The following is a 21,141-nucleotide window of genomic DNA, read 5'->3' as shown; positions in this document are numbered from 1 at the left end:
CGCGAGAAATTTTCATATAACGAGAAAAAAAATGAAAACCATTCGGGGAGTAGTTGTGTCGTGTATATTATACGCGACAGCATCGGCCTATGACGTCACACGGGTCTAAAACGTCAACTTGGCCGATACGCTCTCGCGTATCTTGATTACCACACCTGACGTAGTTGATAAATACATTTCAGCTGAAATCCCAGATTCTGAAGGAGACGTTATTCTCCATAATACAGTCTTAAAGCAAATGATTCATGGTCCGTGCGGAAATTGATGTAAAAATGAAAAATGACGATGTTCTAAAAAATTCCCGAAAAATTTTCGAGAGGAGACCTCGATGGATGGAGATGGATATCCCACTTATCGGAGACGCAATACAGGTCATTGCGACCGTAGTGGTCTCTCAACTAATAACCAGTACGTCGTACCTTATAACCCAAAATTATTGAAAATATTCGATTCTCATATCAACGTTGAAGTAGTGACGAGCATTAAATCGGTTACAAAGGTCATGATGCAGCCTGTATTACGATAACTGATCCAGAAACTAATGAAAGTGTAATTGCGCATGATGAAATCAAGAATTTCGTAGAAGGTCGATATGTAGGACCAGCAGAAGCATGTGATCGAGTCTTAGGCCGACCCTTACAGAACAAAAGTCACTCAATCGTACGGTTACCTATCCACTTAGAGAACCAGCAAAATGTTACTATCAATGATGATGCAAGCGAAGATGATATGAGATCAGCATTGCACCGAACAAACATGCTACTCGATTATTTTACTCTAAATGAACGAGATCCTCATGCCCATCAATTCGCGTATTCTGAAATTCCATCATTTTATGTGTTCCAAAAACTAACTGGGTCTAATGGATCGAAATGGACGAAAATTCAATCTCATGTCAATGTTATTGGACGCATGTATAGTGTTAGTCCAACGCAAAATGAATTGTGTCATCCGCGCTCATTATTGATATACGTTAAAGGGTCGACAAGTTATGAAAGTCTCAGGACAGTAGGTGGTGAAGCATATGAAACGTGTCCAAGCGCTTGCCTAGCTTTAAATCTCATCGAGGATGACGCAGAATGGGAACGTGCAATGCCAGAAGGAGAGGTATGGATGATGCCTAGACAACTACGTAATTTATTTGTACGAATTTTGATATAATGTCATCCCATCAACCCCGAAGTACTCTGGGAAAAGTTTAAGGGAGCGATGTCTCAAGATTTGCAAAGTCTGTTCAGCGCACCAGAAGTAGAAAAAAGAGCTTATGCTGAAGTGAATCGGCTCCTATCTTATCAATTCTATCAATTGATGGACTTGGATGACAGTATTGATATCCAAAGTGATGATGAAATACCACTTGAACAACACAGAACTATTGGTCACAGTCAATATGGGAAACTAAATTTGAAACAGCCTAACATTGTCGATGAGGTGTTAAATGTTGTTGAATCACAGGAACCACGAACAGCATACTGCTACCTAGATGGACCTGGCGGATCTGGAAAAACTTTCGTCTATACTACTCTCTATCATTTATTACGAGCTAGAGAAAAAAATGTACATACGATGGCGTTTACAGGTATTGCCGCGATTTTACTTCCTCGAGGGAAAACAGTTCATAAATCGTTTGGAATACCTGTTCCAATTTTCCATGATTCTGTGTCGAATTTCAAGAATCAGTCAAAGCAAGCTCAATATTTACGAGAAGTCGACGTTTTCCTTTGGGATGAAGCTCAAATGGCGCCGAAGTTTGCTCTAGAATTAGTTGACCGCACTCTACGTAACTTTATGTGCAATGATTTACCTGTCGGCGGTAAGATCATGATTCTTGGTGGAGACTTTCGACAATTACTTCCAGTAAAACCAAATGCAACGCGCAGTGAACTGGTGGATTTATCTATTCAATTTAGTTCATTGTGGAAACACTTTACAATATTTTCTTTAACAGAAAATATGCGAGCTGTACCTCAAGAGAAAGAATTTGCGAAATATCTTTTATCTGTCGGAGATGGACCTTTGAACGATGATAACAATAATATACAACCTCCAGAACAGTCCATTGCTCAAATATCTGCTGATACAGTCGACATATTCACTAATATTATTAATGAAAGGAGATATGGAGATTTAGCCAAAGTGGCAATTCTATCAGCACGGAATATAGACGTTGACGAAATTAATGATCGTGTCATGGAGTTACTCGACAGGAGAAATCAAAAGATATATACGATTTTTGACAGCGCAGAAGATTGTGATAACGGGGACAAAAGTCATGAAATTCTCCCAGAATATCTCCATACTTTGAATCCTCCAAATTTTCCCCCATATGAATTGGAACTAAGAATTAATTGTTTCGTTATGGTGATACGCAACATGAGTATCAATGAAGGACTCTGTAATGGAACACGATTACAAGTACTTGAGCTCGTGAACAATCTTTTACGTTGTCAGATTCTAACCGGTGATAAAGCAGGGGAAATAGTTTTCATACACCGTGTAACCCTGTATTGTGAGAATACTTACCCGTTCGTCTTCAAAAGACGCCAATTTCCATTAAGACCCGCCTTCGCGATGACAATCAATAGAAACCACGGTCAAACATTCGATGAAATAGGAATCGATTTTCGGAAAGATGTTTTCAACCACGGTCAATTATACGCTGCATTTTCACGTGTTCGATCATGGGGTTCATTAAAAATTTTTCTTGAGCTCAACGTTCAAGTAATACAGTGAAAAATGATGTATATACGGAATTATTCGGTTGATCATGATCAATGATTGCTAAGTAAAATCAGTTTCAATATTGCAATTAGAATGAATTATTATGACAGATAGAAGATGAATTAATTGTCGTGGACAAAAAGATTTTTGTAATGGCAATGAAGATGGGTTCGTTTCATTACATCATTCCAACAAAAGGGTTTGTTCCTGAATACAGTCATGAAGTTGTTGCTGCATTTGTATTTGGAAAATGTCAAATTTCTGTGTATCGCAACGAAGTTGTAGTTATAAAAAATCAGCCGTAAATGAGGTCAGAATGGTGATTTTTTTTCATCCACACCCCATTCATTTGTCGAAAAAAAAATCGGACAGAACTACAAATAGTATTAAATAAAAACAGTTGTACATGCACACTTAACTTCCCACAACAACTTTGGTCGTGAGAAATTTTACATTTTTCAGAGACCACATCGTCACCAGAAACGAACTTTATAACTCTGCTTGGGAACAAAGTCGTAATTTATCATAACGATGAAATGAAACTAACTCATTTTCGGGCAACATAAACAATTCCATTAATTCTACTAAGTGATTGTTTAAGTCACCATCGAAAATATTACATGTTCTACTGCGGAATAAATTCAAATTCGGCGACCGAAGCGCGCTGGCGGTCTCGTGGAATAAGATTGGAGAGCATTGGCTGTTGAATATAACTCAATTGACTCAAACCATTCTAGTAACAACTTCACTCTGATATTCTCCACAGCAGTAGTTGGTCCGTGGAAGATAAATTCCTTGATGAATTGCAGGACGTGGTTCTTCGAGTTTTCGATTGACTCCAAATAATGTTTATCATCCATTGCAGATTTAGCCGAGACATAAACGATAGAATCGAAACCACAAGTGTTGGTGGCAAAGTAATATTTGTTGCCAATCAATGTGGGTTTTTTCACTTTACTTCCATAACGTAAAAGCCACGACTTCTTCGAGCAACTTTCAAGATCGTTCTGATATCCTATGTCAGGCTGTGCTTGAGAGTCAATGCCAGTACGCTTAGCCATCAATTTTTGGTGCCACGGGTTGTCACGGGATTCAACACTCTCAGAGGTAACATCAACAGGAACTGATAGATCGGCTTCTTTTGATTGACGATAATCGCATGCTATTGGAACTTCTGACGTTGGACATATAGATGCTACACACTCAGTATCCTCGAATACTTGATGCTGTGGTGGGATCTCTTTTTGTGACTGTGGATTCTCCTTTGGGAGCGGACTTGGACGAGGACCTTCATTTTCGTGAAAAACCTTCATTTTGGAGTGTAGAAGAGTAGCACTTACTGATCCATTGTCTAACATAATCTTGACGAATTTATCAGCTCGGATTAATCCAGAAAAATTTTGTAAAACTCAATTCTTGACATCATAAAAGTGTCCCGCTGAATAAATGGAAGTAGCACGACCACGTGTATACGGTAAAGGAACTGATGTCCAGAGGCAAAATTCCACAGCTAATGGGATGAATCTGATGATAAAATCATTGCAGTAAAAAGAATTAGGTTCTGACCCTTCATGGGAAATTTTTAGAGAGTTCTCATACATTATATTAATCCAGGCTTTTAGACGGCTTTGCTCGTTCCACTGTTTCTCTTCTACACTCTCATCGTACAAATCTTCTTCTCCATTCCACGGCTTCTCTTTGTTTTCAACTGTAAGGAATCCTGAAGGGATCCCTTCGAAATCTAGAGTCATGTAAAATTTTCGTGAGTAAAAGGGAGAGAGAGAGAGAGAGGAACTAAGTTAGTCAAAATTAAGAATAAGGGATTAAACGAATTATTTTTAAGGGATCTAATACATATATTTTTGCGTTTTTCATTAGTTATATGAAATTTTTGTTACGTTTTGAGAATTAGACTTTACGTTTATTGGATTTTTCGGATATTTGACGCGTCTCGCAGTTTTACAATTTTGGTTATTAGGTTCAAGGAGAATTATTACGCTTTTAGGCCAAGATATTACCGAGCCACGTAATTTATTCGAATTGAAACCCTTCTATTGTTTTCGCGGAAACGTGTAGGAGCAGTCGAAGCACTGCCGCTCAAATTATGGATTTACGGGGTAGGATGGGTTTTGAGTTTACTTTTACGGTGGAAGGCCACGCGAGTAATCACGACCATTACCATCGCGTGGATTGCCAGAAGGTCCATTTATGTTATGTTTAAGAATTAGGGCGATAGATAAATAAAATAAGATCGCGACAATATCGTTTTGTTTTTAGAGAATTAATTACGTTTCTCCTAACCCCGGAGATCCCGAGAATGCGACCGCGGAAATAAAAATTAAGTTACGCGAACATTTAAACTTTCGCGCCGAGATCTGCCAAGCCAACCCTGCGTTGCCATAACGCCTGGAGCGCTACGCTCTCGTCGGTCGCCATGCGCCGACCTGTCGCGTAGCAACAGTTTCTACGTAGACGTCGCCGACATCACCACGTGTTGTATCAGCGCCGATAAAATTAATAATTGAATTAGTGAAAATTAGTTGTTCATCGAGAAAAGTTGTAATCGGACCATCGCCCAAAGGACACCCAATCGTCAGGACACTCCGTTAAGGATCCATCGGGAAGGAATTCCAACTGATTCTCGGAACAACGTTGGTACTGTTTGAGGGTGACCGTGAGTTTTTATTCGTTATTAACAATGATTATTAAAGATTAAAATAACTAGTCCTGATTCTCATCTCAGGGTAATAGTCATTGTTCCGGTTAATTTATTGAGATTGATGCTCTGTGCGGTAGAGCTTAAATAACGCCAAAATCATGCAGTTACGTCTTTTACGTTTTACATTTTTCTATTGCTTAGCAATTGCTCAGCAATTGCAAGCCATGCCTGAGTGACGCAATACTCGTGAGCTTGGTGATGTCACGTATGTTTTTGGAATTTGAGAGAATATTCACGTATCAAGGACATACTTTGCGCTAGTCGCCTATATATTTAATCTACGTTACTGCTTTCTTGAAATTTCGAGTTCTTTTGTACATTTGTGCCTTTTGGTTTATTTTATATATTCCAAAATTACGTTTTATTATGGATTATCCGTATATTCCAAATTAATTTGGAAAAATTTGCAAGTTTTGCCTTTTACCGATATTTCTATGAAATATTGTGTCTGCGTTTATCGCCTATGGATTTATTCCATTTTTGTGCCTTTGGCCTTTTGGTTTATTTTATAATCGAAAATCTGAATTTGGGTACGTATTAGCCGTGTGAATTATTTGTAGATTATTGCCTTTTACAGATATTTTTCTGGAAAGCTGTGTTTGCGTTTATCGCCTAGAGATTTGTTCTCTTTCTTTTTATTGTGCCTTAGGCCATTGCGATTACACTTCGCTAACAACAAGTGTCTAACGATTCGTCGTTTCGAGTACGAGTTTACGTTTATTTACGTTACGCGCCTCCGCGAGAATCTCCCGCGTATTTTCTCTCGCCAAGGTCGCGCCTCCGTATAGTGTATATCCCGCGTCCGTCGCCCTAGCTGCTATGTGTTATGCTCTCGGAGCCCGTATGTTTTATAGATTATGTTACGTTAGGAATTTTCGTTATTAATTGCGTTTATGACGCCTTGCAACTTATAATTCAGATTTATTGAATGTATCGAGTATGAGTAATGAGTTCTAAATTATGGACTGTTAGATTTTCGAGTAAATTAATAACATTTAGCCCGACATTTGGATCGGTATATTTTCTTTTGTTTGGTTGGTTTTGATAAAATTTATTGTAATGGATTAGATGGATTAACATAGTTGGATTTCTTTCTGCGACGATACGCCTACGTTCCTTAAAATAAATGGAATATTGCGTAATTTATAAAATCTCTCTCTCTCTCTCACAAAAATTATTGGGTTTATATTTGTGTCATTATTAAGATTTGGAATATTGTAGAAATTTGTATTTTGAGTTATTAGTATCGGAAGTTAAAGAATGTAGTTCCGTAAAGAAATATTAAATATGTGTTGAGTTTTGAATTTATAGAATTGATAGCCCAGTGACCAGCACACCCCGAACCACCCCTCTCTCCACAACCAACATCCTGAGCAGCGTGAGCAAATACCACCTTTCCCTTGGCCTTTTAGTTTTAAGTTGTTAAGTTTACGTTTTAGTTAGGATTTTTAGTTCGTTGTCGTGAGTTATCCGCTGCGATTATGTTTTTCGGTTTGTTGTTCCCGTCGAGACAAAGAACAACTGGCGCCCTTCAGAGCATTTGTTCCGTTTATGGACTGTCAAGGGAAAAAGGCGGGTTAACTGGTCCATTTTTATGTCATTAAAAATCCACCACGATACACAACAGAATAATCACGTTCAGCTATTTAATTTTCTAGCTCTTTCCGAGCCTCTAGAACAGATGGTCCATTCTTGATTACTATATCTTGATGTTCATGACCACGGACAATACAAGTGAAACTCAAGCTAGCTTTGAACTCTTCTAATGTCTGTGAGTCAATCATGAGCGAAAAGCAGTGCATGAAAAAGTGGCGAATAGGTCTGCTGAATCCATCAAAATTAATGAGAATGGAATACAGGAAGATGGGACCTGAAAGGGGTTTGTTGTAGCGTTCCACCTTGTGCACAAGGGTTCTAGTTCCATCCACGGATATTGAAGAATAATTCCTGGAAATTTAGCAGTACTGGTTGTAGGCGTGAAGCTGCTGAGGTGTCCTAAAACTAACAAAAAATTTGTCTTCTAAAATTTGATGAATGAACCCGTGGTACTTAGAATCATATCTCATCATGACAAGATTTTCAACGACATTTTTCTTCCCCGCTCCAATCCCACATAAATCGTTACTGAATTCTTTCTTAGCCTGGCGGATAGTGTCTAATTTCGGTATTTGAGGAGGAACCCCACCACCAAATTTAGTGTTTTCCTTTACCTGTTCCTTCAAGCAATTTCCGCAGCCCTTGTAAAACGCTGCCGCGCCTGCTTTTTTGCGCTCTTGCCCACGCAATTGACGTCTTAAGTCCTCATGCTTAATACCCGGTGTGTTCCGTGTTCTTACCGTCATGTAAAAATCTTCATTTTCACGAGGTGTTAGGGGTTGAGAATTGCAATTAACCTTGAATTTTCTAGAGTCGTAAATTCTAGAATTCTACTCTATAGAAACAATCTCAACTCTAACTACTGCACGCCAAATCGGTTCTTTATGCAGTTGATTCAATGTTGTAGTAATTCTTGCTTAATTAAATTGAATGTGTGGAAAGGATAAGGATGTGACAGGTGAATTCCGGGAGACTAAGATAAAATCGGGTGGAACACCTTTCTCGTTTTTACTTTCGGTTTATTCAGTCTAGATAATTCCATATGTATTGTGACGTAATTTCGGAAGGTTCGCGGAGCGCTTCGTCCATTAGCCCGCCCTCTGGCACCAGAACACCCCAAAAAATAAAATCAGAAAAATCAGTCAGGCGCCAGGTCATTAAAACGGAATGACCACCGTAAACAAAACCCTTCACCGCTCTCAGCCTCAATAACTCCGGCAGCTCAGGTCGTCGAGATTCAGATGATCGGAAGCTGAAAGGGGATGCAACTGGGATTTCGAAAAGAGTAACGCAATTGTCAGAATTGTCGGGGATCACAATGCTTAATAATAAAAAAAAAAAAGAAAATAATATCGATACAATAAAGAAGATAATTAAATAAATCCCCGGAAATCGACCAAGCGTTACAACACACAACGTTAATCGATATGAGAATATCACTGTTGTCCAATTAAGAATCAAATAAAAATCTTCTGAAGTCCACCAACAAGAAAAATCAAGTCTTAATGTTAAAACGGTCAAATGAGTCATAAATAAATACTTAATGAACAACTGCGTTCCAAGACGCAAGTTGCTATTGTCCAAAAAAAAGTAAAACAAAATGTAACTCAAACAACGGAGTCATGAAACTCAATTGCTGTCGGAAAAGTCAGATAAATTAATCAGAATCGAAACGTTATAATTTTGTCAAAATAATCCAGTGACTCGGAACAGTAACGCGAAAATCGATAAGTCTGCGTAACCCGGAACGAACAACATTCCAGGAAATAAATACAAAACCAGAGGCAAAATAATCCGGAGGTCACGCGACCTTGAAACTATGAAAATCGAACTAAAATTCAATGGCGAGAAATTAATGAGTTTGCGACACAAATCATCGAACAGAAGTCGCAAGGCTCATCACAGACAGTTAGTTTCGTGTGTGTACAAGTAATATGCATAAAAGATAATATTATTACAGGAATTAAATATAGCCTAATGAAAAAATGAAGTATTACGAGATTCTGACAGTAAATGGTAACTTTATTTAATAAACATTTATTTACATAATATAAAAATCCGATATTAGTATCAAGTTGCCACAATTTAAATATTCTCATCTGTGGCTTCAATAATAGTTATATTCGATTTTTCCTCTGCCGGTATTACTGTGACGATTGGTCGATGATAACTAAAGTACGTTACAAAAGTATTGGATGAAACACCATCAAGATATCTCACAAATACAGCATCTATTGTTGTTCCATATTTGGTAGTAGATTCTTTTGGATCGTTATTGATTTGCCATTGAAATTCTTTTTGAAGAAAAGTCATTAATGGCATTGATTCAGCTCTTGCAAAATTTACATTGAAATATGCAGCTAAAAATAATGGTAGTTTATGTTTATTCGTTTTAAGAATTATTGAACCTGTTTGACTATAAGGAAATAACCTTTCATGTAAAAATGAAATGATATGATCCATTTTGTTATTAGGTGAAATGTATATTACAATCATAATTAATTCACTTCCGTCTTGTAGTTTAACATGTGAAGAACACATATCTCCAATAGATGCAATAGTTTAAAATAGTCTCGTACTTTTCGATTAATAAAGTCTTACACAACATTGATAGTATGCCTTGTGTTTAAGGGGTTATTCTCATGTGAGCACTTCAAAAAATCGATTTTTTTTTTTTGATATTTTGACAGTAAAACCTATTGAAAACATGCTGTGAAAAATTCAGACCGAAATTCATAGTATTTGATAAGTTACAGCTCATAGTCGCCGACGTGTCGTAAGCAATTGTCTACCAGGCTTTCAACTTTAAACGCGTTTTTCTCGAATCATCATTTTCTGAAACGGTCAAGGTCCTACAAGAAAAAGTATTCAACCGATTGCTTTAAAATTTACAGCTGTTCTTCTACTCATTTATAGTTATCGTCCCTACCACAATTGGTTATTTTCGACAATATCTTCATATTTTTTTGAAAGGATTTGTAACGAAAAAGGAGGAGATTTTCGTGATTTTTTTTTTGAAGTTCGATATTTTTTTTTTGTTTTTAATGAAATTGATTATATTTGGTAGGGACGATAGCCACAGATCTACTGAATAATAATCCATTCGATTTTTTTATGTCAGACAACATGAACAGCCGCTATCACCTTGACCAGTGAACTACCTTTTTTTGTTGGGGACTACTTTGACTTAAAAAAAATATATGTTAAAAATGTAAAAAACGAAAAAACAAAATTTTTTCGTATATTTCAAAATACAAATAAAAATATATTGAAAAATCAACATGATTGAAGTTTGTTGTCGCATAAAAAAAAAATTCCGAAAAAGTGGTAAAATATAGGCGTTCACATGAGAATAACCCCTTAACTGATCAGGGTGGCGTCCAGTTTCAATAATAATATTTTGTGATCCCTGTGATGATTGTTGGGAACTGAAATATTTAAAACAATATGATATTAAAATACACAAAAAAAAAAAAAATTTTAAGTGTGACTTCAATATACTCATCAACTCAAATCTTAGTTAATTATTGCAATATATGACTAAAGATTTGCAAATATAAATTTTATTACTAAATTTTTCTATATTAATTCCTTCATGAATAATAAAAGAATACTTAATTGAAGATAATATTAATATAATTTATATAAATTATTAATATGATTAATATGAATATAATTAATTAAATATAAAAATATAATAATTACATTTATGGAGACGTGAAAAATACGATCTACTTACTGATGACTTGGTAGTATACCATAGTGTAGTTTCACTTTCTTTGCACAAGGTTGATCACTTTGATCTTCTGAGTTATCACTGTCACACATATTTTATTATCCAAAATTAAAATGAAAAATTAAATAAAACGCAGGTTATGTTTACCGTAGTAAACAACAACGTCGAACTGAGTGAGAAGCCACACCGTACACTCTACTACACAGAATATAGATAGGCATACCGTAGTATAGCGTGGCGATTGCTCGCCACGGCAAGTATCGCCACGCCAACGATTCGGTTTAGGAGTGCGCCTATAGATGTTTCACATCAAAAAACTCAGAATCTGTGCCCACAGTCTTTCAATAGTTATACAACATAAAAGAACTGACCACCACGCTCACCCGAAACCTCCACACTTCCTCAAATTCGTCCTAAAAATGCTTCAAAGCCTCAAATGAATACTCGGGCGAAATGGCGTCCGCGGCACCACAAACTGACACACAGGTCCGTTCTCGATCTCCACCAAACAGGAAGTGAATTCCCTCGACACGTGAAAATCCGCAACAGGTCGGTAACGCGGTGATATTAGGTAACGGCGCGGGGGGGGGGTGACAACGTCAACAGACCCATCAATCATAGCGCATTTGCAATTAACTCCAGCTAGACTCAAATTAACAACTTCATTGTAGTTAATCCGGGTTAACATAGCCTAGCCGCATCCTCATTAACCCTAAATACACCCTGCGTCCTCCGTTGCCCTGAGAGAAATAATTCTCTTCCATCCATTGGATGAATATTTGCTGATCTGCAACAGCCACGTGCACGACAACTGCTTCACTTCCGGGTACAGGATTCCTGGATGGTGGCTCCAATGTCGGCCAAATAAACCGCTCCTTTATCCTCTCAATTATCCTGAAGACTAACGACATCTCCCGGCTTCCCCAGCATCCTTGCTGTCGTCCTCAGTAGGAACGTGGTGGCGCGTAATTTGATTAAAAAAAAACAATAACCAATAAATAATTAAACCTATTTCCCTCTCTACTCGAACTCTCGCCATTGAAGGTGACCTCCCGTCTGGTGGAGGTCTCCCGAATCGCGAAACGGTCGAGAACCAGTAACGCGGTAAAATACCACGTTACATTATACAGAGAGTCTGCTAGTGGCATCTAGACAGAGCCGTGAAGAATGCGGTGTGACTAACTATTTTGAAAAAGGTCCGGCTTATATGCTAATGGGCACAGGTAACGTCGAACCAATCAGGATGATTTCGGAGAATTTGAGGACTAGGTGGGATTCGTGTGCCTGAGGATGAGTGAGGACCACGACGATTAGGTTATAGACAGCTTAAGAGGTACTTGAGTTTGAATACAATTTCTGAATATAATGCAAGCGATCGTTAATGATGTTTCCTGAAAATTTAGTAGATTCTGTTCTCGAGAGAATATTGAGAGTGATAATAAGAAAATAGAATGATTTAGAGAGCAGACGCGTCGAGGATTAAAACTACACTAGACCAGAATTTTGGCTGTCAATAAAATTCAAATGAATTTCGCCAATCCGGAAAAATAAAATTGACAAAGATAAATTGAATAGAATTCGAATGAAATAATTTACGATACCATTTTTTTTATTTTCTGCGTATTCCATACGCAACACAAGGCTCTTCATCAATATAACAGTACAACGGAGTCAAACATTTTTGACTGCGACAATGGCCTGTGACGTTAAGATAATGGGCAGCTCTGCTTGATCGAGCTAACTTATAATTGTCGAAATCGAAACAACAAGGTACATCTGTTTGACGTTGAATGGCATCAGCCAGAACACTCGTGTGTACACCTGTTCCTAAGGTATTATACGTCATCCCATCTTTATAAGTAACCTCACCCCTTGTATACTGGTCCACTCTTTTGCTGTGATATAAATTTTGGACTCATCAAGACCAGCACATTTGTCATCTAGCTCGAATGACTCATCAGCTGATTGAGCTTCTGAGTCTTCGAGAGTCGATTTGTGGATTGAGACATTCCGTTCTTCTTCGGAAAATACAATCACAAGCAATAGATAAAAAGTTCCTCCGGTTATTCTTAACACTCACATACACGTTGTGGGACGTCCCCTTGTTCGCCAAGTGCCGGCTGATCTCTTTCCATATGATAGACGAATAAATGATGAATTTGTCTCTTTCTTTGAAGTGTATGATGTATTTCTGTAATATTGCAACTGCATCTGCGACGAAAACTCGAGCATTTGATGCCATCTCTTTGTGTGTTGACTAAAAAAATAATGTCCATTAAAATCGGCTAGCAAAAAAAAGGGTGCTTGCAAAATTGGGTACTAATTACCCCCAGTTCAGTGAGGGGAAAAATTTTTTAATGATGTCAGTTTTGATAAAATAAAGAAACACTAGTCCAATTGAAAACAATTACAACCGAATCCAATCAACAATAACGGCCATGCAATTTTCACCTCTGTGATAAAAATTGTTATTTTTCCAAATCAATTCTACCGATGACTACTTTATCGACCTACAACTATAGGTGTCGATTTCTGATAGGATTTGATTATCCAACCGCCAACCACGGGTAATTGCAAGAAATATGAGATTTTCATAATTTAAAGTCATGACGAAATCAATGTAATTAGGAATTAGAGTATTATAAAATTATCTCAGTACAGAGACTGTAACAGACTGACCGGTTTTGTAAATTTCCAAATTTCTATAACTAAAGAACAGATTCATCAATTAATCTTAATCAAAACTCATAATACAACAGTTATGGACAAATAAATTTAACTCCATCAATAATCCAACGAGCTATGCAAATGTTGAGAAAATTATTAGTATCTATTTCATTTTGTATGATTCGATATTTCGAAATAGACGATTTTTCTACCGAAAATGAGGACCTAATATCACTTATATCATTCTAACATCTTCCACCTTTACTGACTGTACACTGTCACACACAGTGTTTAAACACTGTAATAAATTAAATTAAATCATAAATACTCACATCTAATACCACAAGTGCTTCAAAATTATCCAATATTTCCCGATAGATTCGTTGCAAACAAATGAAGGAGTCAAGTTTTTCAGGCTAAAAAATCACGAGTGCGAAGCACGAGTGATTTTTCCTGAAAAACTTGACGACTTCGTTTGTATGCAGGGAACCTAGAGGGAAATACTCTATAATTTTGAAGTTCGAGTGGTATTCAGGAGATTATTTTTCCTATCCAAATTTCGGCAAAGAGAATTGTGCCATGAAATGAAAATCATTAGAAAGTGAATCTACATAGACAGCGATTACGTGTAGATAACAAAAATCCCTTGATCTTATCTGTGTACATCGGTTATTCTAGATTAACTTGCAGAGATTTTAATTTCTTTTACCCTCACACGGTCTCCATTTTATTCCACCAGCCCTCGGGCTGTGGAAAGGGTTCTATCAATCACGGAAATGTGAAAGATTTTAAATAGCAACCGAAGTCCAACGATTTCGGAGCATAATTGATTATAGATGAAAACGCGAGAAATGACACTTCGCCTTAATTATTACAGAAGCCGTTTCTATCCATTTTAGTGTTATTTGCTCACAACACTGGACCGAACATTGAAAGCACAGTCAATGCTCCAAAAAATGCAGCAGAAGCTCACAGCTGTTTACCATTGCGAAAAGATGACGCGGTGCAGTGCTCATGGGCATGCGAACTCGTCCGTCAGAATAATATTCGTTAATTCATTAATATCCTATAAATGATACATGATAGACAGATGACAATGGACTATATATGACCTACAAACAATTTTCAATCTAATGACGTGGTTTCTTGTGACCTTCAATCGAAAAATAAAAAATGGAGTGCTAACTATTGCTTGAAAAAGTTTTTAATGAATAAAAAAATAAATATTGACTATTAAAGCGAATTAATCGAATATCAATGGTCTTCAATGGACCTTCAAAGGGTCCGAATGGAGAGACTGATCAATTTTGACCTTTGTGGAATAAACTACCTGGGGCCGTACTCAGCACACTCAGAACCGCGAATGGCACGACACTTACGATGCGTGAGACTGCTGAGGTACTGTTGGACACACGTACCCGACGATGACCCCAACGACGACACACCGGAACAGCCGCACATGCGCAAACGCGCAAGGAACCTAAGGGTTCAGACAGAGAACGCACCTGACGTGACGGACGACCAACTTAAGGGTCTCGTAAAGACCCTTAAGAATGACAAAGCCCCAGGATGCGGCTTAGTAGAAGTTAGGGTCTTGAAAGTCGCCGTGATGAGGATGCCTCATATCTGTATTAGACTGTTCAACGCCTGCCTTCTGTACGGCGGTTTCCCCACCGTTTGGAAAGTTGGCACACTTCGTGCACTTCTGAAAGGGGGGAATGTATTTGACGTGATCCGGAGCTACCTCGACAATCGGACCGTCAAGATCGCCTGGAGCGACGAACCGGTTTCCAAGGCCGCCTCTCGGCTGTCCACGAGGATCAGTCGTCGGCCCCGCTTGCTGGAATCTCATGTTCGATGCCTTCCTCAAGAGCATCGAGCAGAACTTCAGCGCAATCGAATTCGCGTACGCGGATGATCTCATCGCAGTCATATCGGCCGACTTGCGTAGGGAGTTAGAGAGGTTAGGCCAAGCTATCGTTGATCACATCTCTTTGAGGTGTACATCACCGAAGCTCGAACTTTCAAAGAGCAAAACAGAGGCAATTGTCCTGCCGACCAGTTGCAGAAGAGAGCGCCGCTGGCACATTTTGGATGGCATACAGCGTGAAAGGAACGTGGACTCGTGAAATCGGCGGTAGAGATCCGCCCACCCGAAATTAGGCTTGCCGGGCAAAATATTCAGCTTAGGAAGAGCGTGAGGTACCTCGGGGTACACTTCAACAGGAATATGCGGGTCCGGACCCACACAGAATATATATCAGAAAAAGCTAGGAGACTCTTCACTCGGTTATCGGCCCCCATGCACAAGAATTGGGGACTCCGATACCGCTCCGTCAAAATCGTTTTTCAGCGATTGGGAGAAGCTGACCAGGTTCCTGCCCCACGACTCTCGTCTCCGACAACGAGAGCTGGTTGGTCTTATTCATTCATTCACTCATCGTCGCTGCCGTTTCTTATTTCCACGTACGCTTTCACGTATTTCAACCACATACAGTGCCTGCAAAAAACCGCGAACACGGCGAATGACACCCTCCACGACACGAGCGCTTGTGCCGCCTGGGGCCATGGGCGATTCCCGATGATATTCGCGATGCACTCCCGCTATGGTGCATATATCGGACAGTCCATGATCCTCGACGGTCTCAATCGGGCGACCGTCGTTATCGAGGCGTGGATTCGCGGGGTCTATGTCGACTTCACCTATTCTAACCGGAAAACCTTTCTTGGCTTGGTAGCGCGCTGCTGTTTCTCTCAATAATAGGTCCACAGGAAGAACTCCAGCAGCTGCGCAGAGTCCTTCGTGTGAGGCCATCCTATACGCGCCAGTCACCATCAGCAGCGCGCTCCTCTGTGCGGTACGGAGTTTCCTCCAGTCGTGCGGTGTGCACCGATCCACCCACCCGTGGGCTGCATACGACGCGACAGCCTGCAAAACGCCCTGAAACACGATTTTAACCGATCGGTATCGGAGTACCCAACGCTTGTGCATTAGGGCCGATAGCCAACTGAAAAGTACCCTAGCTTTTTCTAATATATACTCGGTGTGGGTCCGGACCCGCATGTTCCTATTGAAATGTACCCCGAGGTACCTTATGCTCTTCCTAAACTTAATCTTTTGCCCGGCAAGCCTGATTTCGGTAGGGCAGCTGTCCAATGCCGGTTGAATGTGCCGGCCTCTCTTCCGCGCCCTATCCCACCTATTGTGCACCCGCAGCGCTCTCTTCTGCGAATTGCATTCCAGGACTGTTGCCTACGTCTTGCTCTTCGAGAGTTCGCGCTTCGCCGATGCGCACCACGACGAGATGTGGTCTACTACAGCTTGGCCTATTCTCTCTAACTCCTTACGCGAGTCGGCCGATACGACTGCGATAAGGTCGTCCGCGTACGCGACCTCGATTGCGCCGAAGTTCTGCTGGATGCTCTTGAGGAGGGCATCGAACATGAGATTCCAGCAAGCGGGACCGAGGACTGATCCTTGCGGACAGCCCCGGGTGGCCGGCTTGGAACCCTCTTGGTCGCTCCAGGCGATCGTGACGCTCCGATTGTCGAATTAGCTCCGGAGCACTTCAAAGACATTCTTCGGGCAGTCTCGATCCGCCTCCCGCAGGGGGTGTAATGGCGAGTAAAACCGCCCTTACACACGGGGTGTGACGACCACGCGGACCCTGAATCGGACTTGGTGTAAGGATTGGGATCCCCCCTTTGGAGGGGCCTCAATAATTATACCAAAGAGGGTTACGGGTGCAGGGCGAACCCCTGTGCCCAAAGGGGGGCTCCGGAGGGCGAGGGTCGCGGATTAGGTGGTGGTGGAGGTGGGGTGGGCCGGAATCCCATATATTTGGGAAGTTTTGGCAAAGGGGTTGCGCCGTTTTGGAGATATTCGGAGGGGCTGCCCGCGGAATGGTTCGGTGATCTTCCAGGGGGGTTCGGGAAGTGCTAGGAGGGGTCACGGTCACTCGGGAGATGCGAGGGAGGATGAAATGGGCTGGCGGTGGGGCGCGTCCACGCGGCGGTGGTGGTGCGGGGGGGCAGGCTGCATCGCAATGCGATGGGCATGGATGTTGCCGTTCTCGCAACTAGTTCCAGCTACGCGGTAGTAGTCGGAACCTCCCGCAACGGTGGAGGCCAGTGAAAACGCGACGCCAAACGTGGGGCTGGGTCTCAGGGGGAGTGGGTGGGTATCCCTCCGGAAAGAGACGGTTCGCGGGGTGGGTCGTCGGGTGAAATGAGTGGGTTCCCCCTTTCTGTGGGTCGGCTCCCTCTGTGCTCCTCTTTCGGGGGGAGTTGAGGTGGAGCACTCCTGCAGCGCCTCCACCGGGCCCCGATCCGAGCTTCCCAGCTCGGCAGGATGCGGAAGGCCCCCTCCCAGGGACGGCACCCAACGTCCCGAGCTACCCAGCAGGACCGCAGGACTACACGATACCTATTGTGCTTGGTTTTTCGCGCGTCAGGGTTAATCTCCCTTCGGTAGCCGTTTCGGAGACAACTGACCAACCTGCCTTTGCTGGTCAGCTCCTCGGTCCACCACGGATTCGCACGACGGTAATGTCTACGGCGCGGCATCGAATCTTTGCCGGCTTTGTTGAGTACGTCACCCAGCACCTCTGCCATTCTCTCAACATCCGCTGGGAGATCCAGCGGCTGGTCCGCCAGTTTCTCACGGGCCTCCTTATCGAACGTCGCGTCGAATTTTTCCCAATCGGCCCGATGAAGATTGAACCCCATGGTAGAGCCCGCGCCGACCCCCGAGTTGTTGACGCGCTGTGAGGAACTCTGGATCACTAACCGACCGCTAACACACGTGTGGTCACCGGTGGACCACTCGTCCTGCAACCTCCAAGCACGTATGAATTTAGACATGCCGGGGTGGCCTGTGTGACGTCAATGAACGACGTATCTGCGGCACCCCTGAAGGTTGGGCCTTGCCTAGCATCATTCGCCACGCGGAGACCGAAGGACTCGATGAGCTCACCCAGGAGGACAACACGGTTGGTGGTCCTGGGGCCCCAGAGGGAGTGATGGGCGTTGGCATCTGCCGCCACCAGAACGCGGCGATCCCTGAGACAGCTGAAAACCTTCTCAAGCTGCCTCAGGTGGATTTCTATGTCGTCCGAGTACTGAAAATCGCTCGAGACGACGAAAAAGGATCCACCGGGGACGCGGGCTTCAGCACAAACGCAATGTGCTGTACTTAATTGGGACACGTAAGCAATCTCCACGATGAAGTTGCACGGCCGCCTACGGTCGCTCCCTTGAGAGTAGTAAGTGGGCACGATTGGCGAATTTTCTTCCAGGAATCGCCCCCCTTCCCCCCTTTTTCCAGACGTGTCCGAACACGTTTTCCCCATTGTCCTTTGAGGAGGACGTCGCCGCGCTGTGGACCCCCTGGGGTGAGGGTCCGCAAAGGAATGTTTTTGTTTGACAGGAAGTGGGTGGAAAATGGGTGGTAAGGGTCACGTGATCCAAACGGGAGAGTGGGTGGGAAATGGGTGGTAAGGGTCACGTGATTCAAAAAGGCGGGAGTGGGGGGAAAGTGGATGGCGTGGGAAATGTGGGTATATATGGGGAAAATGAAATAAATATGTAATACATAATTTATTGAGTATATAAATCATTTATTCAGAAATTATACTTGTATGAGGGGTGGTACATAATATTAGGGATTTAAAAAATAGTAGTAATCAAAATTATTGTTATTATTATTATTAAATTAATGCAAATGGAATATATTTTTTAAAGACCGCTGGTTACAATGCAAACTACATTTACCAGACAAGTTCTGAAAAGGCTTACTTAAATTTCTACGATTACAATTGCGTTTTTGAATAATTTTGTTGAACATTTTCATAACAATGCGATCGTTACGTTTTGTGTCTGAAGTAAATAGTTTATGAAAGGACTGTAAAGACCGATCATTGAACAACCAGTGGAGCACAACAATGCAGTACTGCCCACAAACATCAGACGATATATCTTGGAGTCTCTTCTGGCTCCATTCATAAACATTGCAATTTCGCTTAAGGCGCTGAGAGATTCTTGTATCGAAGGGTGGCATTCCGAAGCTGTCGAAATAGATTCCTCGCCTATTTGAACCGAGGTAAACGGCAACCCAGTGACTTCCTGCCTGATTGTGGCTGTCGGTGTTGATGATGATAGCACAGGGCCGGGGCCATGTCCAGGGGACACGGTCGGCAGGGTAGACACCTCCAATGCATGCATCTGTATGCGGTAATATCTCCAGGAGCTCAAGGGTATTCATAGAACGTCGGTAATCCGGGAAATGAGCGTTGGTCTCGTTCAGCAGGTTGAATGCAACTAATGCAATCTTATGCTGCGCTCCCATTAAGTAGTCCTCCATTTTCATCCACTGTAGTCGACAATAACCTGCCTTGTGGAATCAATTTCTAGCAAATTGTCATATTCGGCGTACAACAGACAATTTACATTCTGCTCTGTTGCTCTATTGAAGCGAACTTCAATGCGAATACTTCCACTTTTCACCAGATTCCAATGGCCAGCGGAACTTGCAGATAAATCAGGAGTCAGATCGAACGCGAACAAGCAAAATCCATCGGAATAGGCCGGACGAGAGATGCTATTTCCATGGTCGCTGAAATGTGTTCCAGTACCAGCAAATAGGGTGTTGAATGCCTCCACATCTAGGCAGACACCAGAGGTGAAACTTGGCTGCAGAGGTTTTGTAGGTACTTGGCGTCCATCGACATTCAGGCATAAAAAGTTTATCCCAAAATTTTGAAAGTTGAAGGGATTCTTCTTTCTCGATCCGTTGAAACTGACATTGTCAACAAATCCCAGTATGATTCTTTTAGGTAGTTGACCCAAAATGGCATTGTCTATTGTCTCCCCCATAATCCCCCGATGGAGAACAAAAGATTTGACCTCCACCCGTGTCAAAGGATATTTCGCAGTTGTCTTTGCAAGCGTTTTAGCGTGAGCTATCAAAATTCCAGGGCTGAGTTTCACACGGCGAACTATCAAGGAGGCTTCTTCTATATGCACCTTATAATGCAGGGGAGTGGAGTCCATAAGGCAAAAGTCGTCCTTTGCACGGATAAGACGAACGCGTAGCTCTACGCCATTCATCAAAAACTTGTCTTGATTGAACACGTCACAATGTAAATGTCCCAGTAGATCAAGTGCTTTTCCACCTTTAGTAATTGCCTGACGTACGGCTAGTCCATCGTTGTTTCTTGCATCAGCCGCCGCTACAGCAATAGAATCCATTGCACCATAGCTATCCGTAGCCCAAAGAGACATTCCAAGATGTGAGGACTTTGCATCGGTTCCATAGTTTAGTAATGTTTCAATGTATGCTCTATAAGCGTACAGGTTATTTGGAGGCGTAACAACCTTTTGGTTGAAATATACATCCACTTGGTTAAACATTGAATGTAAAAAGTTATTCACAGGCCCAACAGAGTCGTCTATACCAGCAGAGCCATCGGGTATCAGGATTCTGGCGCGAACTTTGATCATGGTATGTGCCAAATCAATATATTCTTCTCCATGGCCTGGTACGATGAATTCAATTGGGGCATCGTCCGACAGCGTAGATACAGGATTATAATAAACAAATTGAGAATTTTCAATACTTGTTTGGGTAGGTGGTATGGTAAATAGGTCCAGCTCCGACTTCACACACTCAGAAGATGCGAATGTAGAAACGACATGATAATTA

At 41.6% G+C, this 21,141-nt stretch overlaps 2 protein-coding genes across 2 annotated transcripts in view; one reads left to right on the top strand and one right to left on the bottom strand.

Moving 5' to 3' along the window:
• Window positions 1-328: 328 nt before the first annotated feature.
• LOC135164764 (uncharacterized) lies at window positions 329-3,026 on the top strand. The gene is made up of 4 exons (XM_064125420.1): window positions 329-514; window positions 574-1,132; window positions 1,184-2,721; window positions 2,832-3,026. Exons 1-4 carry the CDS (start codon window positions 329-331, stop codon window positions 3,024-3,026), a joined length of 2,478 nt encoding a protein of 825 aa, XP_063981490.1.
• A 9,554-nt stretch (window positions 3,027-12,580) lies between these two features.
• LOC135164763 (uncharacterized) overlaps window positions 12,581-21,141 on the bottom strand; it is a 30,775-nt gene continuing 22,214 nt past the window's right edge. The window contains exons 3-4 of the mRNA XM_064125417.1: window positions 12,853-13,029; window positions 12,581-12,667 (exon numbers count right to left, since the gene is read on the bottom strand). Coding sequence (XP_063981487.1) covers window positions 12,615-12,667; window positions 12,853-13,029 — 230 coding nt within the window. The 3' untranslated portion in view covers window positions 12,581-12,614. The remainder of the gene's footprint in view (window positions 12,668-12,852; window positions 13,030-21,141) is intronic.

Source organism: Diachasmimorpha longicaudata, chromosome 7 (genome assembly GCF_034640455.1).
Source record: "Diachasmimorpha longicaudata isolate KC_UGA_2023 chromosome 7, iyDiaLong2, whole genome shotgun sequence".
Classification (NCBI taxonomy): domain Eukaryota; kingdom Metazoa; phylum Arthropoda; class Insecta; order Hymenoptera; family Braconidae; genus Diachasmimorpha; species Diachasmimorpha longicaudata.
The sequence above is the reverse complement of the archived record's forward strand: the minus strand, read 5'-3'. Positions and strand labels throughout refer to the sequence as shown.